Genomic DNA, 25,903 nt, shown 5'->3' with positions numbered 1-25,903 from the left:
ATCTGGCAGGGCGGGTGGTCCCGGCGCCGAAGAGTGGCGTGAAGCACTCCGGCGTCGGGCCGCCCGGAAGGTGCGGAATCCTCCGCACCTTCAGGAGCCAAGCCAGCGCCGACGGGGTTGGCGCCGCGCCAGCAGGCGTGGCTGGGGCTTATCGCCACGCCAACCGGCGCCGAAGGGCCTCCGCCGGCCGGCGCGAGTTGGCGCATGCGTGGGAGCGCCAGCGTGTGCTGGCATCATCCCAGCGCATGCGCAAGGGGGTTCGTCTCCGCATCGGCCATGGCGGAGGTCCACAGCAGCCGGTGTGGAGGGAAAGAATGCCCCCAAGGCACAGGCCCGCCCGCGGATCGGTGGGCTCCGATCGCGGGCCAGGCCACCGTGGGGGCACCCCTCCGTGGCCAGAGCCCCCCGCACCTCCCCGAGGACCCCAGAGGCCGCCCGCAGAGCCAGGTCCCGCCGGTAAGTACCAGGTCTAATTTACGCCGGCTGGACCATTCTAAAATGGGCGGCCCATTGCGGGCTGCAGAATCGCCAGGGGGGCCGCTGCCAGCGGCCGCTGGCCGGCGCGGCGTGATTCCCGCCCCCGCCAAAACCCCGGCGACGGAGAATTCGGCATCCGGCAGGGGCGGGATTCATGCCGCCGCCCCCCCGGCAATTCTACGGCCTGGCGGGGGGGTCGGAGAATCCCCAGGGGGCGGCGCGAATCCCGCCCCGACGGCGGCTGCCGTATTCTCCGGCGGCGTTTTTCGGGCGGGATTCACGCCACGCCTGTCGGGGCTGTTGCAGCGGGCCCCCCAGGCAATTTTCCGGGCCCCCGATGGGCCGAGCGGCCGTACGTTTTTGGCCAGTCCCGCCGGAACTGGAGATGTGTAGCTCACAGGGAGTGGAGCGTCAGATGGGCTGGACACCCCCAAGGTCTCCTTTGGCTGCAATCCCTCTGATCTCTTCCCACCAAGTGCTTGGAGGCCCCTTCTACTAGGTGCTTGGAGGCCCCTGGGCTCCTCCAGGACCGTTGGAGTGAGATCCAGAAGCCCCACTGTGCTCTGGCACGGACCCTCATGGATTCCCACCAGTGTCCGCGCCATGCAGTTGAAGCCCTGCACCATGGAGCTCTTGCCCTCAGCCATGGAGGTCATGACCTGAACCATGGAACGGACACCACACGCCATGGAATGCATGTCTTGCACCGAGGTCTCCAATGTGGATGCCACCTCGCAGTTTTGGCCTTGTTGCAATGGCACCATCTCTTCAGACAGAAGGCAGTGGAACTCCTCAAATCGGCCTTGCAATCCAAGGAGGGATGCTGTCATCCCTTCCTGATGCTCATAGCTCTGCCTTTGTAGCTCCAGCAGCTCTCAGACGACTGTCTCCAGGGCCATATAGTCAGCCTGGCATCCCTCCAAGTGCCAAATCCCTGTGACATCCCTGCCTCTGCGGCTGTGGATTATCAGCTGTGAGGTGCCCACCAGTGAGTGACCCAGAGCCCATCTACTAGTTATTCCCACTGAGGTGCGACTATCTGCACTGGTGGAGGGTGCAATTGACAGCTGTGGTGCCTCTTCGATGCTGGTTTCAGAGATATCTCCCTAGGAGCTGCTCATGTCTGTTGTTTCCAGGGGCGGTAAGGATGGTCCGGGCTGGTCTGCTGGTTGACCTGCAATCTGAGAGAGATAGCATTAGTGCGGATCAGAGGAACACTGATCGGAGAAAAGTCACTCATGTGAGGCTTGCGCATGGCTGGATGTATTGCGGGTTCTCACTTGTGTCTTTGCCCCCACATCGCCCTCTGCAGAGGTGTGGGCCTCGCCGACCAGCTCAAGGACTCTTTCCTCAAAGGGGGTTAGGATCTTCAGCTTTGGCATGACTCCGGCGGACTGTGCCCACTCATACCAGTTGTGCTCAAGTTTATCCTGCAATGAGACAGATGGGGAGAGTGCAGGTAGGAGTCATGCCAGATAAGGTGGTAATGAAGTCTGGCATTAGTGGGAGTGGAGGTGTGAGGAACAGGAGAATTATTGGGGGGATAATGGGGGGATAATGGGGAAGCTGGGGTGACAGGGGAAGGTCAATATGACAAGTGATGGGACCTCATGAGGTGGCTGGGAGTGAGATCACCATGGAGGTGTGATGGATGTATTAGGAGATGCAGGAATCGGACTTATCCTGGCTTCACGAAGGTCATTCATCTTTTTACGACGCTGTCGTTCCATCCTCTTATAGAGCAAGCTGGCACTCCCTATCGCGGGCACAGCCTCCCAGGTGGGGTTGGTGATCTTGCTTGTTGGGCATCTGCCCGATCGTGGGAAAAGCATATCACACCTCTGCCCGACGCCATCCAGAGGTTTGCTGAGGGTTCCCTCCGTGAAACGTGATTCTGTCTTCCTGGCGGCAATCCCCCTGACTGGACTTGGAACAAGTGCTGGGAGTGCTGGGAAGGAAAATATCAGAAAATACCCCCCAAAGTGATATTCAAAAGGCCCTGTACAATGGCGTGTTTTACAAAATACGAGAGCTATAACATTTGTCTGTAACTGAGCAGGATACATGATATACAAATGTTTTTTGACTGATTATTCTCAGGCTATGGGTGAGGTTGGTAAAATGTTACTTTCATTACCTTTCCTTATTTGCCCAGACAAGGAATTGGTGAGCCTCTTCTTGAACCACTACAGCTGATAATTTTTAGTTCGGATTTCGTGATGACAAAGGAATGGCAGCATATTTCCAAGTCAAGGTGGTGGGTAACTGAATGAAGATATTCCCATTCTCTTGCTGTTTATAGCCATTTGTGCAAGACATTCTTTGGATCTGTGGCTAGGCAAGCATTTATTTACTATCCTCCCCCTTTAAGTCTCTTTTTACACATGGGAATAATAAAATTTCATAATTACCAAATTAGTAACAACCATGGACACTTTTACACTCGTCCATCAATAATTCAGTCTGTCCGGTGACGACTTCTTTCTCATAGAGAAACATAGCCCCAGTGGTAGTTACTGTTGGCCTTACTTCACAAGGACTCGCTCCTTGTACCACTGTTTCCTAGGGGATGACACTCTGGCCTGTCTGTCACTGATCCGAAAGTTCACTCCTCGGAAACCCACAACAATGCTGCTTGCTGGCACAATTGGAACAGGTTGTAGCACTGGCTCTTGGGATGGCTCTTACACTACCAAGTGGTCTACATGCTTCTTTAAAATCTTGTCCTGTGCTTTAATCTCAAAGGACACCAGCGCTGTTCTGGCCACAACAACCCCTGGAACCCATTTGGTCCGTTACTGAAATTCTTCAAAACAATGGATCCTCTACCTTGAATGCTCTTGCACTTTTAAACAAGTTGTAGTTACTCTTCTGGTTCCCCTGGCTTGTCTCCACTCTACCCTGGGAGCACCAGGATTAATCTAGTCCTCAATCGATGACCCATCAGCAGCTCAGTTGGAGAGATTCCAGTAGTATTATGCGGGGTGATCCTACATGATAGCAGGAATCTAGTCAACTTGATGCTTAAAGATGGGTGGCTGCTTCTTCAAGCCAGCCTTGAAAGTCTGCACTGCCTTCTCGGACAATCCATTGGACGAAAGACGGTATGGTGCCATTCTGATATATTTTATTCCATTGAAAGTCATAAACGTCTGAAATCCGTCACCAGTAAAATCCATTCCATTGTCCGAAACGAGGGCCTTTTGTATTCCGTAAATTGCGAAACACTGACGCAGCTTCTCAACTATGGCAGAAGCAGTTGAGGATTCCATCTCCAACGCCTCCAACATGTACCCGAACCCATGGTCGACCTAGCCATTCCTATGGATGTAACCAAATTGCTGCAGGTAACTTCTGCTGAAATTGGCACTGATCACAGTGCTCTATCACTCTTTTAATTGAGCATTGATGCCAAGTCACCACACGTAGCTTCTCGGTACCATCTTCATTTTAGACATGCCCGCAAGGGAACTATGTAACTCTTCCAGTAATAATTCTCTTCCTGGCCCGGGGACAACCGTTCTTGATTCCCAGAGGAGGATACCATCTTCACAGCTAAGCTCGTCTTTCCTGATCTGCTGAGGCTCAATCTCCTCTGAAGCTCTCTCATTACATCATCAATCCAGTACACCCAGTACTTAATCTGTTGAGCCGACATTGGCTAAGTTTCTAGAAAATTTATGACCCATTCTTATCTCTTCCAGTAGTGTGGGATGTGCATCTGTCTCTGGCAAAGGAATATGACTCAGGGCATCTGCATTGGCTTTTTGAGTCTCTGGACAATGTTCAATGGTGTACTCATAAGCCGACAAGAACAACACCCAAAGGTAGATACCCAAAGGTATCTACCTTTGTGAACAATTAACCTCCAACCAGTTTCGCATATAGATCATCAATTTTGGGTATGGGGTTCTTGTCAGGCTTCGTGGTCTGGTTCACCGTTAGCTTGTAATCTCCATAGATACGGGTGGTTTTATCCCGTTTCACTACTGGCATAATCACACTGGTTGAATGACACCTAAGTCTTCCAGCCTTTTCAATTCTGTTTCAATCTTCTCCAATAACGCATAGGGCATAAGTCTAGCCCTGAAAAATCTTGGGGTGGCTTCCAGGTTCACGCAAATTCTCGCTTTGATACCTTTTATTTTTCCCAGTTCTTCCTGGCAAACATCTTGATACTTACTAATGATCTTGAGTTGATGATAAATTCTTTGATGCTAAAAACCTCTAGTCAATTTAATTTGATCCCCTGGAGCCAGTCATACCCCATTAAGCTTGACCTCTGATCATACACCACGACTAAAGGCAGCTTAGTGGATAGCTGTTGATCTCCTCAGGGGTCATCGTTGTGCTTATTATCTTTATAGCCTCTCCCCTATATGTTGTCAGCCTGGTCCCAGTATTCTTCAAGCTCAGAGGGAGGACTCCTTCTTGAAGGTACTGGAAGGTCTGTTACCCCCACCATGGTGGCTGAGGCCCTAGTGTGCACTTCCATCTGTAATGTTCTTCTATTTACCACTGACTGCACTGTGATCAGGGCCACTCTGCCTGCTTTTACATTTAAAAAAATATAAATTTTGACTACCCAATTCTTTTTTTCCCAATTAAGGGGCAATTTAGCGTGGCCAACCCACCTACCCTGCACATCTTATGGGGTTGCGGGGTGAGACCCACGCAGACACGGAGAATGTGCAAACGCCACACGTACGGTGACCCGGGGCCAGGATTAAACCCGGGGCCAGGATTAAACCCAGGTCCATGGCGCCTTGAGGCAGCAGTGCTAACCACAGCGCCACCGCCTGCCCCTGCTTTTACATTATTGATTGATATAACTTTCCGTTCCACCTCAGGACCATTTTCCACACGGTACACTGATGCTCTACTGTTCGATCTACCAGTGCGAGGCAGGCTCTGCTTATACTTGCACTCAAGTCTCACATGTCCTTTTTTTCCCACACCTGAAACATTCAGCTTCCCTAAATCTGCATTTGTCTGGGGGTGGCTTCCCCCCACATCTGTAACACTATGCGCACACTGGATCCATCCTAGGCTGTGGGTTTAATATTTATACCTTTTGGCTCTTCCAGTTCCCATATTCATTAGCTTTCTTGGACCAACGTCTTCACTCCTGGCGCCACTGTTTCTTGCCGTTTCCTACTCTAACTGGTGGACTGCGCTGCTCAGAGGGTTTTAGTAATTTCTTGGTGCCTTTTTCTGCGCTCTCCATGACTAAACCAATCTCCAGCGCTTTTTAATGATTATTTCCGATTCTGCCAAAAGCTTCTTTTGTATGGCTTTGTCGTTAACGCCACATACTAAACGATCTCTCCGCATCTCTTTTAATGCAGTCCCAACATCACAATGCTCTTCAATCTTCTTGAGTCTTGCCACAAAAGCCGCAATGGTCTCCTCTGGGGCTCTCCCGGTCGAATTAAACTTGTAAAGCTGTAAAATTACGGAGGGCTTTGTGGTGGTAGTGCCTTTGAGTAACTCTACGATCACTGCAAATGTTTTGGTATCGCAAGCATCCGGGGACATTAAGTTTCGAATCAGACTATATGTCTGCGCCCCATACGCAATTAACAAAATTACTCTTTGCTTCTCCTCCCCTTCTATTTCATTTGCACAGAAAAATAATTTTAAGCTTTCCACATACGATACCAAATCTTCTGTAGACCCATTCGAATGGGTCTAGTTTCCTGAAAAGAGGCATTTTGACTGTTTTCTTCTTTGAAGGCTGAACTTGTTCTGAAACTCTTGGAATCGGACTTTTCCCACAAATTCTTGGAATCTGGGTTGCTGGCCGTTACCTCACTGCCAATGTAATAACTTCAAGAACTGGCTCTACCAGTTAACTTATAAGAGATGACGGGCGGGATTCTCTCAGCCCGGGGCCAGACCGGAGAGCAGAGAATTGTCGCCATTGACGCCGGCGTGGTCGGTGCAGCGCCGGTCGGGGGCCGCTCTACGCGCCCCCCCCGCCGATTCTCGGCCCGGGATGGGGCGAGCAGCCGTACCAAAAAACACGTGGCCCGCCGGCGCCCATCCGCGTGTGGTCTTACCCGGCAGGACCTCGGCGTGGAAGGGTCCGGGGCGTACTTTGAGGGGGGGGGGGGGGGCGACCCTGGGGGGGGGGGGGCCTCCGCTGAGGCCTAGCCCGCGATCGGGGCCCACCGGGCTGGGGGCCTCCTTTCTTCCGCGCCGTCCCCTTTAGCCCTATGCCATGTTGCGTCGGGACCGGCGTGGAGAAGGGAGCCACTGCACATGCGAGCGTTGGCGCCGGTGCCACTGCGCATGCGCGGACCCCACGGCGCCCAGTTGACGCCGGGATCAGCAGCTGGACCGGCGAGGGTCGCCCCAGTGCCGTGCTGGCCCCCTGTAGGGTCCAGAATTGCTGATCCTGAGGCCATGTTGACTCTGTCGAGAAACGCAATGGCGTTTCCGACGGCATCAACACTTAGCCTCAGGATCAGAGAATCCTGCCCAACACTTTATTCCAACTATAAACAAATATTTAACAAAGTGCTTTAAAATAGTCTTTCCATACTCAGCTCTGGAGTCCAACTTCTGGGATAAATCCCAACACATCCCAATGAATTTCCTGATTGGCCTAGCAGGTCACAAGATCCCTCCCTCAGAGAACATCCCTTAAAGGGGCTAGCCCCCAAACTACAGTGAGGTTAACAGAAAGATAATTGGGGTTGTGTAAGTTGCTGTCACCTTCCCACTCTCGGTTTAGAAATTCCAGTACGTCACGGAGGCATCGGAAGACTGACATGCCATCTGAGAACAAAGACAAAATGCTGGAAAATCTCAGCAGGTCTGGCAGCATCTGTAGGGAGAGAAAACTAACGTTTCCAGTCCAGGTGGCCCTTTGTCAAAGCCCTCTGAGAATGCTGTTGTCAAATCACGTCTGTACCACCACCAACTGGCCACTGAAAATCCAGCCCCAGGTCTATGTGACAGACTGAGGGCCTGAAGTAAGAATTTTAAGGAAGCCATTAAAAGATGCAAAAGATAATTCAATAGAAAAATTTAATCAAACAGCAGCATATGATATTTTATGAAAATTTTTATAACCTTATTCTGAACTATATAAATTAGTTACTGCAAAATAATGCATAAGATATTTTAAGTGGATCAACTGGTTCACCAACGACTGTGGGCTGGATTCTCCACACCCTGATGCCGAAATCGCGGCCGGCCTTGGGGCGGAAAATCCAGTTTCGCACAAGAAATCGGGACTGGCGCTGGTTCACCGATTCTGCGGGCCCCGAAAAGCGGCGTACTCGGGGAGTACGCTGTGACGCTTAGGACTTAACTGGGGCCATTGCGAGAGGCCCGCTCCACCTCCGACCGGCCGAAGTTCCGACGACGTGGAACTAATGTTGTCCAGCCGGTCGGGATACTCGCGTGGTGGCTGCGCACTCAGTCTGTGGCCGCCCTACTCAGGGGCGGGCCGATCGGAGGGCAGGGGAGGCCTTATAGACAGCCGGGAAATGTTAGTGCGGGCGTTGAGGGTCGGGAGCGCGGCCGATCGTGTGGTTTCTTTTTTGGGTCCAGCTCCACGGTCCGAGTCTGCCATGGAGCATGGCGCGGTCGCTGGAGGCCGCCGCCATCCGCATGGGCGGCCTCCGACCCGGAAGTGCGGGGCCCATATCTGCAGCAAAAGCTGCTAGATCTATGCTGGGTCCCTGCTAGTTCCCTGCAGGGCTAGGAATTTGTGGTCCTTTCATGCCAGATTTTCTGGTGTGAAATCCCACCACTTTGACACCGGCGTGGGGGACATAGTCCCAATAATGGAGAATCCAGCCCAAGGACTTTGACAACTGCTTTCACTGGTAATTCCTACAATAAACATATACCTTGACAGTTTCAGTGTTAATTGTTGACTTAAATACATTAAACAAATTGACAGGACTGCAGACAGCGGAGTCCACAATACAAAAGCTGTTAGCAATATGGCTACTGCAGCTGTAAATGTATTTAAGAAGGAATTAGATAAGCACGAGGAGAAAAACATATTAAGACATATGGGGAAAGAACAGAGAATTGGGCTAGTATGTGAACAATGCTCTGTGAGAATTTGCATGAGCAGAATGGACAGCCTCATGCTGAAATTTCTACAATTCAAATTGAAGATGGCCAAACCTAGTGAAAGCAATCTTAATAACACATTCTGAGCTGCTTACTACAATGTGAACAAAGCTTTAATTATAAATAATAATCTTTATTGTCACAAGTAGGCTTACATTAGCACTGCAATGAAGTTACTGTGAAAAGTACATAGTCGCCACATTCTGGCGCCTGTTCAGGTACACAGAGGGAGAATTCAGAATGTCCAAATTATCTAGCAGCGCATCTTTCGAGACTTGTGGGAGGAAACTGGAGCACCCAGAAAAAGCCCACGCAGACACGGGGAGAACGTGCAGACTCCGCACAGACAGTGACCCAAGCCGGGAACCTGGGACCCTGGCGCTGTGAAGCAACAGTGCTAACCACTGTGCTACCGTGCTGCCCACTAGATATGGGGAGCAGGGGGTAGAATTTCAGTTTTGGCTGGTATCTGCCATTTTGGTACAAATTACACTCAAAATTGTACCTGTTTTGAAAAGTGCTTTCCACACCCCACATCCTCCCTGAATTTCTGCTCAAAATTATCTGCACATTGCCGAAAGCAAAGGTTGCCATAAATCTGCAAAAATCGGGTAGTGTGTGGAAATGTATTTTTTTTGCTTTCAAATAATTCTTGATACATTTAAGAGTCATAATTTGGTAACATTTCATTAATACAGCTAAAAAAGTAAAATATTTTAAAATCACACTATCAATCTCCTCCAGTGGGCAACTCGATTTTAAATTGCTTAAAAAAAATGCGAATCTATTTTCTCGTTAGATTACAGGACAGTATTAACTCTACAGTAGTGAAGAGAATCATTCAGTGTGTTCGTGTTCTTGCACCCAAAGGTTACACTTTAGATGTTGGAGCCTCAAAGGCCTAGAAACAAGTGCATCAGCAGAAATTCCCAATGGTAATTAATTCATCCTGGGGGTTGGTTTATTTGTTTGCGGAGCCTGCTTCCAGCTTGATGTTTTTAACAAACCCAACACAATTTAGTGGAAACTCCAGGCCCTTCATGGTAAATTTAATTAAAGGGGGCGATACTCTGGCTGTATTGCACCAGGCGCAAGTCTTGCTATGTAGGGAGAATAGCAGGAGAGGCCCGAAACGGGATCTGCGCTGGATGGCAAACAGTCCACGATGCTTCCAGCTCGCTCTAGCTGACGTGATCGGTTTCACGTCCTCGGTGGGTGTGAACCAGATTAGCACATTAAAAAAAGCATTTACATATTCAAAATTTACTTTAAGCTGAATTCTCCCTGCTCTCACTTGCTGGCACAATGTGAAGCTGGCGCAAATCACTACTGGTCTCCACCACCGGAGACCAGACATGATGACCGCGCTGGGGCTCTGAGGACCCGGGTGGTCGGGAATGTGGAGGGACAGTGCCAACAAGGGGTGGGGCCTCAAAGAGGTGGGACCTGAAAGGCGCCATTGAGGGGGGAGCATTTGGTGACCCCTTAGCATGATGCCGCTCACCTGGGTGGTGGGCGCGGGGGGGGAAGGCCCTGAATGGAGACATATTCGAAAGGCCCTGATGTTTAGGCCCTACCCCTCTCGGTGCTACTGCAAAATTCGCCTCCCCCCGACAAAACAATGTCTGAGACCTGGGGCGAAATTCTCCGGAAACGGCACGATGTCCGCCGACTGGCGCCCAAAACGGCGCAAATCAGTTGGGCATCGCGCCTCCCTAAAGGTGCGGAATGCTCCGCATCTTTGGGGGCCGAGCCCCAACCTTAAGGGGCTAGGTCGGCGCCGGACGAATTTCCGCCCTGCCAGCTGGCGGAAAAGGCCTTTGGTCCCCCGCCAGCTGGCGCGGAAATGACATCTCTGGGTGGCGCATGCGCGGGAGCGTTAGCGGCCGCTGACTGCATTCCCGCGCATGCGCAGTGGAGGGAGTCTCTTCTGCCTCCGCCATGGTGGAGACCGTGGCGAAGGCGGAAGGGAAAGAGTGCCCCCACGGCACAGGCCCGCCCGCGGATTGGTGGGCCCCGATCACGGGCCAGGCCACCGTGGGGGCACCCCCCGGGGCCAGATCGCCCCACGCCCCCCCCAGGACCCCGGAGCCCGCCCGCGCCGCCTTGTCCCGCCGGTAAGGTAGGTGGTTTAATCTACGCTGGTGGGACAGGCATTTTAGCGGCGGGACTTCGGCCCATCCGGGCCGGAGAATCGTGCGGGGGGGGCCTGCCAACCGGCGCGGCGCGATTCCTGCCCCTGCCGAATATCCTGTGCCGGAGACTTCGGCAACCGGCGGGGGCGGGATTCACGCCAGCCCCCGGCGATTCTCCGACCTGGCGGGGGTCGGAGAATCTCACCCCTGGTGTGAATCGCAACACGTTTCCTGATGGAGACCACACATAATTGGGCGAATTGCGGCCAAAGATTATTATTTTAATATAACAGGTGTGATGCAAGGAGCCATTAAATCCAAGCAGGCATTCTCTACATGTGTAATCTTCTTCAATCCCACTCCGCTCCTTGATCCCCAGAACCTTTAGCATCCCTCTTTTTCAAGCAACTAACTAGCCTTTCTGGGAAATGTTCGGAAAACAGCATGTGGCAGAGAGGTCCATATTCTAACGCCCCTGTGTAAATACTTTCTCGACCTATTCCTTTATTTATTTAAATGATTATTTAAAATTTTAGCCCCCTTGCTACTGTTGGCTGGCCAATGGAAGCCAATGGAAACCATCTCACTATTTATCCCTTTGAAGCCTTGCATAATTTTGAAGCCATCACTAGGATCATGGACACTCAAATGATCATAGAAAAATAATAAATCATAATTAAAATAAGCTAAAAATACTATTCTGCCCATCTATGGTCCGAAACATCCCTTCAACAACATATTAAAATTTGCTGTATATTGTTTGTCATTACATGCAATAAATAGAAATAACAATAAATAGAAATAATCAAAAGCTTCATGTAAAGTTTATTAAAACAGTGCAACATGAATCTCATATTTAACAGTACTAAGAGCTGCTTGCATCACACCTGTTATATTAAATTAATAAATATTTTCTTAATAAAACATCCAATGCTGATAGGGGAGGCAATGGCGTAGTGGGATTGTCGCTGGACGAGTAATCCAGAGACTCGGTTTTGAATCCCACCACAGAAAATGGTGAAATTTGAATTCAATAAAAATTTGAAATTAAAAAATCTAATGATGACCATGAAACCATTGTCGATTATTGTAAAAACCCAACTTGTTCATTAAAGTCCTTTAGAGAAGGAAATCTATCGTCCTTACCTGGTCTGGCTTATATGTGACTCCAGATCCACAGCAATGTGGCTGATTCTTAAATACCCTCAGCGATGGCCAACAAATGCTGACCCAGCGAGCAATACCCACATCGCATGAACAAATGTTTTTTTTAAAAATTCTATTTTGAAAAACAGATCTGGCTATATTTGCATCATAGAACTGTTACTCACCTAAGTGCTTTATTCAAATTCAAGTCTGTGAAATCAAAGAAACTAAGATATTCTTCGGCCACGAGCTTGCTGAAATCATTGCTATAAAAGAAAGAAATACCAAATTATTAGTTCAAGAAACAAAGAGGAGGAGGTGATAGCCAAAGGTTGGTCAAGCCCTATTTGGAGTACTGCATGCAGTTTTGGGCACCTTGGCCGGGATTCTCCGAGCCCGCGCTGGGTTGGAGAATCGCCGTGAATCGTGTGGGTAAATACCAGTATGGATCTCACCGAAAAAGCCGGTGGGAAATACCCAGCCAAACACGTCCGAAATGACACTTAGAAACATTTCCATTCATCACACCCTGTACCTCCAACAGTGTGGCATGGTCAGTACCGTACTGGCATGTCAGCCTAAAGTTTGTGCACTAGAGGCTGGAGTGAGCCTGAACCCATTTGCTTTAATCTAGATATTTTGTGCAATATATTCTGCCTAGAGTGTCAAGGATAGTGCTTCTATGCAGACTGCCATGGACAGCAAGAGCACCAGGAGTGGCCTGAAGCAAATGCAAGGATAGCCACCACCCCCCCACCCCCCCTCTATCGGGAATGGCTTCACCCTCACCCCCACAAACTTGGACATTGCCTCAGAGAAGGATGTCCGGAACCCAGCAAGTTTGGGACAAGCCCAAAACATGTGGGTGTGGTTGGCCGGGCCCCTCTGGCACCGTTCACATTTGCCCTCCACCTCCGGGAAAAACCTGCTCATTCGGGATCTGGTCAGGTACGCTGTGCATCACTTTGAGCTGCATTAGGCTTAATTTATAATGGATCACGCTCATAAGGTTAGTTGAGAACAAAGTCTTCCTCATCCTGCCTCCAGTTAAGATCAGCTTTCTGGCTGGCTTGCGAGAGCCAACTTTTGTAAGAAGTGCGCGTTGAGAAATATTGGTGTGCAGCTAGTCATTTTTTACCCACTAACATCATGTGTAAAAAACAAATCCTGAGATTTGCTCCTCGTTTGTGGCACTCCCCACTGGAATCACAGACTCACCTTTCAGTGTAGTCTGCTGTCAGTGGCTGCACCTGCCCTCTGGCAATACATCTTTGGGTGATAGTTGTGTGATACGGGGATGTAAAAGGGTGGCGGAGTTGCACTACTGGTTAGGGAGGATATCACAGCTGTACTACAGGAGGACACCTCAGAGGGCACTGAGGCTATATGGGTAGAGATCTGGAATAAGAAGGGTGCAGCCACAATGTTGGGGGTTTACGACAGGCCTCCCAACAGCCAGCGGGAGATAGAGGAGCAGCTAGGTAGACAGATTTTTGAAAAGAGTAAAAACAACAGGGTTGTGGTGATGGGAGACTGCAACTTCCCCAATATTGACTGGGACTCACTTAGTGCCAGGGGCTTCGACGGGGCAGAGTTTGTAAGGAGCATCCAGGAGGGCTTCTTAAAACAATATGTAGACAGTCCAACTAGGGAAGGGGCGGCACTGGACCTGGTATTGGGGAATGAGCCCGGCCAGGTGGTAGAAGTTTCAGTAGGGGAGCATTTCGGGAACAGTGACCACAATTCAGTAAGTTTTAAAGTGCTGGTGGACAAGGATAAGAGTGGTCCTAGGGTGAATGTGCTAAATTGGGGGAAAGCTAATTATAACAATATTAGGCGGGAACTGAAGAACCTAGGTTGGGGGTGGATGTTTGAGGGCAAATCAACATCTGACATGTTGGAGGCTTTCAAGTGTCAGTTGAAAGGAATTCAGGACCGGCATGTTCCTGTGAGGAAGAAGGATAAATACGGCAATTTTCGGGAACCTTGGATAACAAGAGATATTGTAGGCCTCGTCAAAAAGAAAAAGGAGGCATTTGTCAGGGCTAAAAGGCTGGGAACAGACGAAGCCTGTGTGGAATAGAAGGAAAGTAGGAAGGAACTTAAGCAAGGAGTCAGGAGGGCTAGAATGGGTCACGAAAACTCATTGGCAAATAGGGTTAAGGAAAATCCCAAGGCTTTTTACACGTACATAAAAAGCAAGAGGGTAGCAAGGGAAAGGGTTGGCCCACTGAAGGATAGGCAAGCGAATCTATGTGTGGAGCCAGAGGAACTGGCGAGGTACTAAATTAATACTTTGCATCAGTATTCACCAAAGAGAAGGAATTGGTAGATGTTGAGTCTGGAGAAGGGTGTGTAGATAGCCTGGGTCACATTGAGATCCAAAAAGACGAGGTGTTGGGCGTCTTTAAAAATATTAAGGTAGATAAGTCCCCAGGGCCTGATGGGATCTACCCCAGAATACTGAAGGAGGCTGGAGAGGAAATTGCTGAGGCCTTGACAGAAATCTTTGGATCCTCACTGTCTTCAGGTGATGTCCCGGAGGACTGGAGAATAGCCAATGTTGTTCCTCTGTTTAAGAAGGGTAGCAAGGATAATCCAGGGAACTACAGGCCGGTGAGCCTTACTTCAGTGGTAGGGAAATTACTGGAGAGAACTCTTCGAGACAGGATCTACTCCCATTTGGAAGCAAATGGACGTATTAGTGAGAGGCAGCATGGTTTTGTGAAGGGGAGGTCGTGTCTCACTAACTTGGTAGAGTTTTTCGAGGAGGTCACAAAGTTGATTGATGCAGGTAGGGCAGTGGATGTTGTCTATATGGACTTCAGTAAGGTCTTTGACAAGGTCCCTCATGGTAGACTAGTACAAAAGGTGAAGTCACACGGGATCAGGGGTGAGCTGGCAAGGTGGATACAAAACTGGCTAGGTCATAGAAGGCAGAGAGTAGCAATGGAAGGATGCTTTTCTAATTGGAGGGCTGTGACCAGTGGTGTTCCGCAGGGATCAGTGCTGGGACCTTTCCTGTTTGTAGTATATATAAATGATTTGGAGGAAAATGTAACTGGTCTGATTAGTAAGTTTGCAGATGACACAAAGGTTAGTGGAATTGCGGATAGCGATGAGGACTGTCAGAGGATACAGCAGGATTTAGATTGTTTGGAGACTTGGGCGGAGAGATGGCAGATGGAGTTTAATCCGGACAAATGTGAGGTAATGCATTTTGGAAGGTCTAATGCAGGTAGGGAATATACAGTGTATGGTAGAACCCTCAAGAGTATTGAAAGTCAGCGAGATCTAGGTGTACAGGTCCACAGGTCACTGAAAGGGGCAACACAGGTGGAGAAGGTAGTCAAGAAGGCATACGGCATGCTTGCCTTCATTGGCCGCGGCATTGAGTATAGGAATTGGCAAGTCATGTTGCAGCTGTATAGAACCTTAGTTAGGCCACACGTGGAGTATAGTGTTCAATACTGGTCGCCACACTACCAGAAGGATGTTGAGGCTTTAGAAAGGGTGCAGAAGAGATTTACCAGAATGTTGCCTGGTATGGAGGGCATTAGATATGAGGAGCGGTTGAATAAACTCGGTTTGTTCTCACTGTAACGACGGAGGTTGACAAGAGTGGATAGTCAGAGGCTTTTCCCCATGGTAGAGGGGTCATAGGTTTAAGGTGAGAGGGGCAAGGTTTAGAGTAGATGTACAAGGCAAGTTATTTACACAGAGGGTAGTGGGTGCCTGGAACTCGCTACTGGAGGAGGTGGTGGAAGCAGGGACGATAGTGACATTTAAGGGGCATCTTGACAAATACATGAATAGGATGGGAATAGAGGGATACGGACCCAGGAAATGTAGAAGATTGTAGTTTAGTCGGGCAGCATGGTCGGCACGGGCTTGGAGGGCCGAAGGGCCTGTTCCTGTGCTGTACATTTCTTTGTTCTTTGTTTTGTAATAAGCACAGACTAAGTCACCTTTGAAGCTTTGCTGGAGCTACAACACTGATGTATTGGGTATTCTGGATCACATACAGGTCACCAACACTTGAAGTAGTGCAACACTATTTTATTAAAAGGTTAACTATTTAAACATACTTGAACTGTGGGTAAATACGATACTAGCTTTAACTAAAGACCTTTGCCTTGTCCTAACCAGTTGATGCACTCAGCACATGGTGAATGTCTGTGTTGCAGGCTGTGAGCTCTGTGCTCCTAGCTAGCTGCTACTCAAATGAGCGGGATCTCTGATGCCCCCTGTCTTTATAGTGCGTGTGTTCTCACTGGTGATTGGCTGCGGTGTTGTGTATGTTGATTGGTCCCACTGTGTGACCACCAGTGTGTGTCTGCCCCATGATATACTGGTGTATATTATGACAAACACTACATCCTCATTCTGTCTAAACCTTTGTTTTAACATTTCACTTATCCTTTAAACAAGATTTTGATGCCTCCATGTGCTATACTTTTAAGTGTATGTTAACGGGTGTAGCAAGGGAATTAAAAGGCAGGAATCCAAATTATTCATAGCAAAGCTTATATAACTGTTTCTTGATGGGTAACTGTGCAATTAAAAACAATGTTGGGATGCTCAAATACTGAACTTTTTTGTTTTTCTAATCTTTTCTAGCTATATTGTGCTTCGATATAATTTTTACATTCGGAAAATGCTATTTTGTCTGTCTTGACCTTAAAATTGTATTCAAATTAACTCAGCTGATTTACAGATTTGCTTTACCTTGAGAAGGTGAACAGACACACCAACAGACTCAAAAACAGCTTCTTCCCCGTTGTTACCAGACTCCTAAACAACCTTTTATTTTATTATATTTTCATGTACTTAATGATCTGTTGAGCTGCTCGCAGAAAAATAATTTTCACTGTACCTCGTGACAATGAACAAAATCAAAGCCAACATTATTTTACAGTCACATCTGTCCTGGCCTAGCACTATTCTCACACCTTAATGCTGCAGTCCCCATTGCTCACAGTGACCGTATTTGTGCAAATGTGATTTGCCTGTCTAATGCGATGGCCAGTATAATGTAACGTAAGTGTAAAATTTCTCTGTTTCCATTCCTTTTTTGCTAAGCGATCAATCTTAATGAAACTCTCTCTCACTCTTATTGCAGAGAGATGAACAAAAGACATTGAGCTGTTTATCGATAATGATTGGGCAAAAATCTGTGGAGTCAATTTCAGGGAATCATTGATATTGTGCTAAAGGAAAAGCTAACAACGCTAAGCTGCTTTCCTGCCTGAGTGGTTTAGACCACAGAGTGGTGGAAATACCCAGCAGGACTGGCAGCATCTGCGGATAGAGAAAAACATTTGTGGTATGACTCTTCTTCAGAACTGTTATGAACAATTCAGAAATATTCTGACTCTTGTTACCCCTATTTCTGCCCAAAATAAACATGGCACTTAAGGTGCTTTCAATTTGGCTTTAATAATAGTAATCTTTATTATTGTCACAAGTAGGCCTACATTAACATTGCAATGAAGTTACTGCCGCCACATTCCTAGTCGCCACATTCCGGCGCCTGTTCGTGTTTATAGTACAAATGAACAATCCACTTACAAATGAACAGTAATGATGTTTGCCTTTATTCAATTATCGATTCTGATACTTGGTAGATGCAGTTAATGGCCAATGCTGAAAATTAATTCCCAGGAATATGCGAAAACTTACTTCTTTCCAAGGTGCCGTGCCACATCGCATCGTTTAAACCCTTCAAGATTGTACAGTCGTTTGGCAAGTCTTTTTGCTGGGTCTATATCTGTTTTGCAGCCATTAGCCAAAGTGTCAGTGCTCCCATGTTCTAAGTGTTCCGTACTGTCCTCCATTTCTGAATCAGAATCGGATAGGGCTTCCTTAAAGTTGCCATCACTAGAATCAAAAGATAGAGTATTTTGTACAACTTTAATTGGAGGGTTCTTTTTTAACATAACTGGCTACATAACAAATCAGAATAGAAATGTTTTGAACAATGGATGCATTATAGCGATGAATAGAAACATAAAGTCAGACAGTGCCAGAAGAGGCCCTTTGGCCTATCGAGTCTGCACTGACAAAACTACACTACATCAACACTAATCCCATTTTCCAGCACTTGGCCCATAGCCTTGAATGTTATGCCATTTCAATTGCTCATCCATGTTCTTTTTAACGGTTATGTCTCTACTACCCACTCAGGCAGTGCATTCCGGACTCGTACCACCCTCTGGATGAATATCTTTTTTCCCAACTCCCTTTCTAAACCTCCTGCCCCTTACCTTAAAATTATGCCCCCTTGTTACTGACCCTTCAATTAAGGGGAACAGCTGTTTCCTATCCATCCTGTTTACACCCCTCATAATCGAACACATCTCAATCAGGTCCGCCTTAACCTTCTCTGCTCTAAAGACAACAACCCAAGTCTATCCAGCCTCTCTTCACAGCTGAAATGTTCCATCCTAGTCAACATCCTGGTGATTCCACTCTGTATCCACTCCAACACAATCACATCCTTCCGAAAGTGAGGCAGACAGAACTGCACACAGTACTCCAGCTGTGGCCCAACCAAGATTTTGTACAGTTCCCAACATAACCGCCTGCTCTTATAATCTATGCCACAACTGATAAAGGCAAGTGTCTCTTATGACGTCTTAAATATCTTATTAACCTGTCCTGCCGCCTTCAGGGATCTGTGGACAAGCACCCAAAGATCCCTCTGTTCTTCTGAGCTTCCTAGTGTCCTGCCATTCATTGAATACTCCTGTTTTGTTAATCCTGCCAAAGTGCACTTTTCAGGGCTAAATTCCATCATGATATACCCATCTGACCAACCCGTCTATATCTTCCTGCAACCGTATTCCTCATTATTAACCGCCCCACCTATCTTTGTGTCATCCATAAACTTACTTACCAACTCCCCCCCCCCCCCCACATTCTCATCTATAACGTTAATATATTTCGCAAACAATATACCCCTATTGTAGGCCATGGGACACAGGCCTCCAGTCACACAAACAGCCTTCTACCATCACCCTCTGTCTCCTACCACAGTCTGTTTTGGATCCAACTTGCCAGGTTACGCTGGATGTCAGGGGCTGGTTTAGCACACTGGGCTGAATCGCTGGCTTTTAAAGCAGACCAAGCAGGCCAGCAGCACGGTTCAATTCCCGTACTAGCCTCCCCGAACAGGTGCCGGAATGTGGCGACTAGGGGATTTTCACAGTAACTTCGTTGACGCCTACTTGTGACAATAAGCGATTTTCATTTTTTCATTCATTTCATTTCATCATGGGTGTTTTTACCTTCTTTATCATCTCCCATGTGGGACCTTGTCAAAGGCTTTGCTTAAATCCATATAAACTACATCAACTGCACTACCCTTATCTACACTTCCAATTACATCCTCAAAAAATTCAATTAATAGTTCAGATGCTTTGAGAGTCTGTCCTTTGCTGGTAATAATAACTTGCATTTACGTGAGGGGGATTTTCCAGCCCCCCACCAGCGTATTTGCAGAGCAATAGTGCTGCTGAGGACCTGTCAGCACTGACAGGCAGCTTCTTATGTATATGAGACATTGGCATTGGCTCTGGAGGCCAGCAATGGCTTTATCATTCTTTAATGTCATTGCAAGAGGAAGAAGCATAAGAGGGCCCAGAAGTGAGGAGGTTTTCCTTGCCTGCATGCCAACACTATGACCTGAATTCTTAGGCTGGCTGGGACTCAGTCCTGCCATCCGAAGAGTCAGCAAAGAATCAGCGGGGTTCTCCAGCAGTGCTGAAGCCATATTACACTCTAATGAGTGTTGATTGACATAAGGATAGACTTCCACTCTCACTCCAGTCCATTGAAGCATTGCATTGGCCAGAGAGTTACTGCAGGGAGCGGCCTGGAACTAAGTCCCAGGACCCAGATGACAGGTAATTGGCAGGGGTCTAAGGGGCGGAAGGAATGTCTTGGGGTTGCAGGTGGGGCCGTCAGGGTTTCAGGGGACAGGCTGCAGGTGGGGTAATGGAGGTCTAGAGGTCATGACCGAAGTAAAAACGTGGCTAAAGGAGCGATGTGGGGAATAATAATAATCTTTATTAGTGGCACAAATAGGCTGACATTAACATTGCAATGAAGCTACTGTGAAAAGAGGGATCCATTTCATGGACCACTGGCATCAGTATTGCGACAGGAGGGACCTGTACTATCGGGACTCCTGAACCGATCTGGGACCAGTGTTCTAGCGGAAAGGATAAATAAGATGGTCACAAGGACTTTAAACTAGATATGGGGGGGGGGGGCGGCGTTGTGACCGGGATAGTTTCTTGCAGCAATGTGTTGTGTTCGAGATGAAATAAGGGGACAGGCAATATTAGATTTAGTTATGAGTAATGAGCCCATTTTAATTAGTAGCCTAACTGTGCTTGAACATTTATCAAATCGTGATCACAACATGATTGAATGTAATGTAACGTTTGAAAAAGAAAAGCACATTTCATCGATTAGAATTTTAGACTTGGGTGAAGCTGACTTTAACGGGATGAGACAGAGACTGTCTGTGGTAAACTTACACATGAAACTTCATTATTATTGACAGGACATGAAAAAAAGGATGAAGTGAAAGGAAATGAGCCCGCGCTGCCTTGCTGGCCTGTCTTGGTCTGCTTTAAAAGCCAGCTATTTAGCCCTGTGCTAAACCAGCCCCATCAAGTGGTGAAGCAGATCAAGGATCGGTGAACAGTGAAGCCTCCAGGCAGATTATGCTTCATTGGGGTGAGAGTTGAATTGTTCGACGCTACGTCTTCAGTGAAAATGTTTCCGCAGATATTTCAGTGACTTTCATGTCAAACCGGTCCTCCTGGATTAGAGGGACTCAACTAAAATGAGCCTGAAACAGATAATCCCTGATATAGCAGCATCCTGACAAGAACCTAAAACCCCACGCCGGGCCTGGTCAACTCCCTGTGCATCTGGAACACATTTGTCTTCTGCATCTTACTCCTCTTCAATCTCTACCTCCTGCTTCCTTTTCTCCCTGATAAACTGTGTCCAGCCAGCACTTCAGTCTCATTAAGGTCCACACCTCTCTGGAGGATCATATTATGGAGAATGCAGCAGGCACAACCCTACTTGCAAGAGTGTACTACAGAACACCACCTGAATGGGTGAGGCGATAGAACCGCATCTTCAGAAAACCAACATCTTGTTTGATCCTTGTCCCAATGAGATTATAGCTTCAGTTGTAGCACGTCTGTGCCTCTATGTCAAGTTGTCATAGATGGGCGAGTAGTCATATCTTCAAGAGATATTTATTGTCCTTTAAAATCCATCCACATACTTTGTTGAGTCAAGTGAAGAGCTGCAGTATTCTGAACTGGTGGAGGATTAAGGAGTCATGGCAGCAACCAGATAGCGAGTACACATATGCAGGAAGCTCTTGTTCTGGTCACAGACCAGTTAAACATTGAGGGAGTGGAAGATCTTCCCGCTGATGAATCTCACTGGGTGCTCAATTGATGTCTTTATGGCCAAACAGCTGCAAATGATAAAGCCCTGCACCTGCAGGAATCCAGCACTGGAGATAAAACCCACTACCTTCTCTGCCTTTGAGCCTCCAGCTGTCTGGAATTTTATGTAATGCTCAGCTTTCACAAAAGGGTTATCATGGGCCTACAACATGGAATGGCGTGCAGCTGTTTGAAAGACAACACCAAGGAACTGCAGCTGATCCTTGGAAGGAGCCAGAGGCGAACAAGTTCAAAGGCACAGTGACTTTGACAGCCGCTGGCGGGGCATGGTGAGCAGTGCTGTAAGGTCTGAGGTACTTCACAACATGGCATAAATCTCTGTGACCATCTGTCTGGAGAGTCAAAGTTTCCTCCGGCACCAGATCTCTGTCATCCCGTGGCAACCTGATCTTCAGTGGTACAGCCTACCATGATGCTATGGCCTCAGTGTCCTTTCTGCACTTCGGCTGTCTCCTCAAACCACTGTCTGCCATAGACCTGAAATCATGGTCTCATTGCCAGCTGTTGACTTCCTTGTGCTCATATGACCTCCCAATTGTGTTTAAGAGCCTTGTCCCCGACTTTTATGCCTCCACAATTCCAGCAGGATAAAGCCCCTGCACTGCCCAAGTGCTTACCGACCACAGTCCTCATGAACTGTGCTGACCCTAAGGTATCTGTGTGCCAATGGGTAAGTCTCCCTCTGCACTATTCTATCTTTCATGAGGTCCACAAAACTCCTTGTGTCAGACATAACACCTATTCCTTAGATCCAGCCTGCAGCCCATGAACACCCCCCAAAATCTGAGCATTGCCCTCAATGAGCTCTTCATGATCTCTTCTACCTTAATTACCATTATTACTGGATTAGGTAGGTTCTCTGGGGAGCCCTCCCCCTATCCTGGTGAAACTCATTGGTCCCTGGAATGGTGGTGGGAAACTGGCATGCCGGCTAACATTAATATTATCAACCTCTGTTCCTGCTCCTGGGTAGGATCTACGAGGCTAGCCCCTGGTGAAACCTAAAGATCCTGCCCAAAATCTAATGTGGCAATTCGCTTTAAGCTTTTTATCAATATAATTAAGATAATTAGTGCATTTTTTCTGTTGGTCGCTTTCTGATAAATTCCTATAATGTAACAATAAATATGTTTGGATACAGTATTTACAGCTACACTAAACTCAGCTATGAACAGCAAACAAGCATCAAAATTGCTCAAAAATTGATACTGCAGGACTTCCGGGTGCGGCGATGACCAGCTAAGTCGCACTTTTCGGCAGCTCCCGGTGGAACGGACTTTTGGGCTCTTGATAGGAGCCCCAACGGCAAATTTAACGGCTAAAAACACCGTGCGGTAAACCAGAAGGGAATTCCCCCTGGACACGGATGGAAAAAGGAGAGGAAAGTGGCCGGATTGCAGCGGATCCTTTGGAACAGCGGCAAGGAAGGCAAGCAAAAACCAAGATGGCGTCGGAAGGTGGCAGTTTCATATGGGGCCCTGAACAACAAGAGTTCTTGAAATGCTGCGTGGAGGAGATAAAAAAGGAAATGAAGAAAGAGCTGTTGGCCCCGATACTACAGGCGATCGAAGGGCTAAAGGAGGAACAAAAGACCCAGGAGCAGGAGCTTCGGGTCGTGAAGGCGAAGGCAGCCGAGAATGAGGACGATATACAGGGCCTGGTGGTGAAGACGGAGATACAGGAGGCACATCAGAAACAATGTGTGGAGAGGTTGGAGGCACTGGAAAACAACGCAAGGAGGAACAACCTGAGGATTCTTGGTCTTCCTGAAGGTGTGGAGGGGGCGGACGTCGGGGCATATGTGAGCACGATGCTGCACTCGTTAATGGGAGTGGAGGCCCCGACGGGTCCGTTGGAGGTGGAGGGAGCGTACCGAGTTATGGTGCGAGGATCGAGAGCAGGAGAAACTCCCAGAGCCATAGTGGTGAGATTCCTCCTTTTTAAGGATAGAGAAATGGTCCTTAGATGGGCGAAGAGAACTCGGTGCAGTAAATGGGAGAACGCGGTGATCCGCGTTTATCAAGACTGGAGTGCGGAGGTGGCGAGAAGGAGGGCGAGCTTTAATCGGACCAAGGCGGTGCTTCATAAAAGGAAGATAAAATTTGGAATGCTGCAACCGGCAAGACTGTGGGTCACATATCAAGGGAGGCACCACTACTTTGAGACGGCGGATGAAGCGTGGACTTTTATTGTAGAAGAAAAACTGGAATGAGTGGACTATTAAAAAGAACGTTTGGACAAAGTGGTGGGGCGAATGTGGGGGGCGAAGAGGGGTTTTATGTTCTAATCCTGCGGTATGGTAACTTTTCTCTCTCCCACAGGTGGTGATGGGGGGAGGTGGGGAGGGAGAGGAGATGGGGCGTTGGCCATGGGGGGCGGGGCCAAGGGAGAAGCGCGGGCTTGGTTCCCGTGCTATGATAATTATGGCGGGAATAGAGAAGCAGGAAGGAGGGGGCGTCGCACGGTGCGAGCCGTGGTCACGGGGGGAAGCCGAGGTCAGCCAGAGTTTGCTGACTTCTGGGAGCAACATGGGGGGAGTAATTACGCCAGCGGGGGGTCTAGCGGGGGGGGGGGTGGGAGGGGGGAATTACTGGGTTGCTGCTGCTGGGGAAAGGGGGGAGTGGGTACGGGAGAGGATGGGCGGGGGGGCACCGCCTGGGGGAGATACAGCTGCGTGGGAACTGGGTGAGAAGCTGGAAAAAGATGATGGCTAATCGGCAAGGGGGGGGGGGGGGGGGGGGGGGGGGGGGGGGGAAGCCCCCCAACTCGGCTGATCACGTGGAACGTGAGAGGGCTCAACGGGCCGATAAAGAGGGCACGGGTACTCGCACACCTTAAGAAACTTAAAGCAGATGTGGTTATGTTACAGGAAACGCACCTGAAACTGATAGACCAGGTTAGGCTGCGCAAAGGATGGGTGGGGCAGGTGTTCCATTTGGGGCTGGATGCGAAAAACAGGGGGGTGGCTATATTAGTGGGGAAGCGGATAATGTTCGAGGCAAAGACTATAGTGGCGGATAACGGGGGCAGATACATGATGGTGAGTGGCAAACTACAGGGAGAGATGGTGGTTTTGGTAAACGTGTATGCCCCGAACTGGGATGATGCCAATTTTATGAGGCGAATGCTAGGACGCATTCCGGACCTAGAGACGGGAAAGCTGATAATGGGGGGAGACTTTAACACGGTGTTGGAACCAGGGCTGGATAGGTCGAAGTCCAGGACTGGCAGGAGGCCGGCAGCAGCCAAGGTGCTTAAAGATTTTATGGAGCAGATGGGAGGTGTGGACCCGTGGAGATTCAGTAGACCTAGGAGTAAGGAGTTCTCGTTTTTCTCCTATGTCCATAAAGTCTATTCGCGCATAGACTTTTTTGTGCTGGGTAGGGCATTGATCCCGAAGGTGAGGGGAACGGAATATACGGCTATAGCCATTTCGGATCATGCCCCACATTGGGTGGACTTGGAGATAGGGGAGGAAACAGGAGGGCGCCCACCCTGGAGAATGGACATGGGACTAATGGCGGATGAGGGGGTGTGTCTAAGGGTGAGGGGATGTATTGAAAAGTACTTGGAACTCAATGACAATGGGGAGGTCCAGGTGGGAGTGGTCTGGGAGGCGTTGAAGGCGGTGGTTAGGGGGGAGCTGATATCAATAAGGGCACATAAAGGGAAGCAGGAGAGTAAGGAACGGGAGCGGTTGCTGCAAGAACTTTTGAGGGTGGACAGACAATATGCGGAAGCACCGGAGGAGGGATTGTACAGGGAAAGGCAAAGGCTGCATGTGGAATTTGACTTGCTGACTACAGGCACTGCAGAGGCACAATGGAGGAAGGCGCAGGGTGTACAGTATGAATATGGGGAGAAGGCGAGCAGATTGCTGGCACACTAATTGAGGAAAAGGGGAGCAGCGAGGGAAATAGGGGGAGTGAGGGACGAGGATGGAGAGATGGAGCGGGGAGCGGAGAGAGTGAATGAAGTGTTCAGGACATTTTATAAAAAACTATATGAAGCTCAACCCCCGGATGGGAGGGAGAGAATGATGGACTTTTTGGATCGGCTGGAAATTCCCAAGGTGAAAGAGCAGAAAAGGGTGGGACTGGGAGCACAGATCGAGGTAGAAGAAGTGGTGAAAGGAATTAGGAACATGCAGATGGGAAAGGCCCCGGGACCGGACGGATTCCCAGTTGAATTCTACAGAAAATATTTGGACTTGCTCGCCCCGGTACTGACGAGGACCTTTAACGAGGCAAAGGAAAGGGGACAACTGCCCCCGACTATGTCTGAAGCAACGATATCGCTTCTCTTAAAGAAGGAAAAGGACCCGCTACAATGCGGGTCCTACAGACCAATTTCCCTCCTAAATGTGGATGCCAAGGTCCTGGCCAAGGTAATGGCAATGAGAATAGAGGAATGTGTCCCGGGGGTGGTTCACGAGGACCAAACTGGGTTTGTGAAGGGGAGACAGCTGAACACGAATATACGGAGGCTGTTAGGGGTAATGATGATGGCCCCACCAGAGGGTGAAACGGAGATAGTAGTGGCGAT

General features: G+C 48.7%; 1 protein-coding gene across 6 annotated transcripts in view; it reads right to left on the bottom strand.

The window, feature by feature from the left end:
- The window catches only part of LOC140426938 (PH and SEC7 domain-containing protein 2-like), a 294,703-nt gene that overhangs the window by 139,574 nt on the left and 129,226 nt on the right, over positions 1 to 25,903 (bottom strand). For all 6 annotated transcript variants that reach the window (XR_011948349.1, XM_072512238.1, XM_072512239.1 and 3 more), the window contains 2 exons: positions 17,538 to 17,735; positions 12,041 to 12,121 (listed from right to left, as the gene is read on the bottom strand). Coding sequence is in view for 5 of the 6 variants with exons in the window: in XM_072512238.1 (XP_072368339.1) it covers positions 12,041 to 12,121; positions 17,538 to 17,735 (279 nt within the window). In the remaining variant the exon portion in view is untranslated. The remainder of the gene's footprint in view (positions 1 to 12,040; positions 12,122 to 17,537; positions 17,736 to 25,903) is intronic.

Source organism: Scyliorhinus torazame, chromosome 7, assembly GCF_047496885.1.
Source record: "Scyliorhinus torazame isolate Kashiwa2021f chromosome 7, sScyTor2.1, whole genome shotgun sequence".
Classification (NCBI taxonomy): domain Eukaryota; kingdom Metazoa; phylum Chordata; class Chondrichthyes; order Carcharhiniformes; family Scyliorhinidae; genus Scyliorhinus; species Scyliorhinus torazame.
The sequence above is the reverse complement of the archived record's forward strand: the minus strand, read 5'-3'. Positions and strand labels throughout refer to the sequence as shown.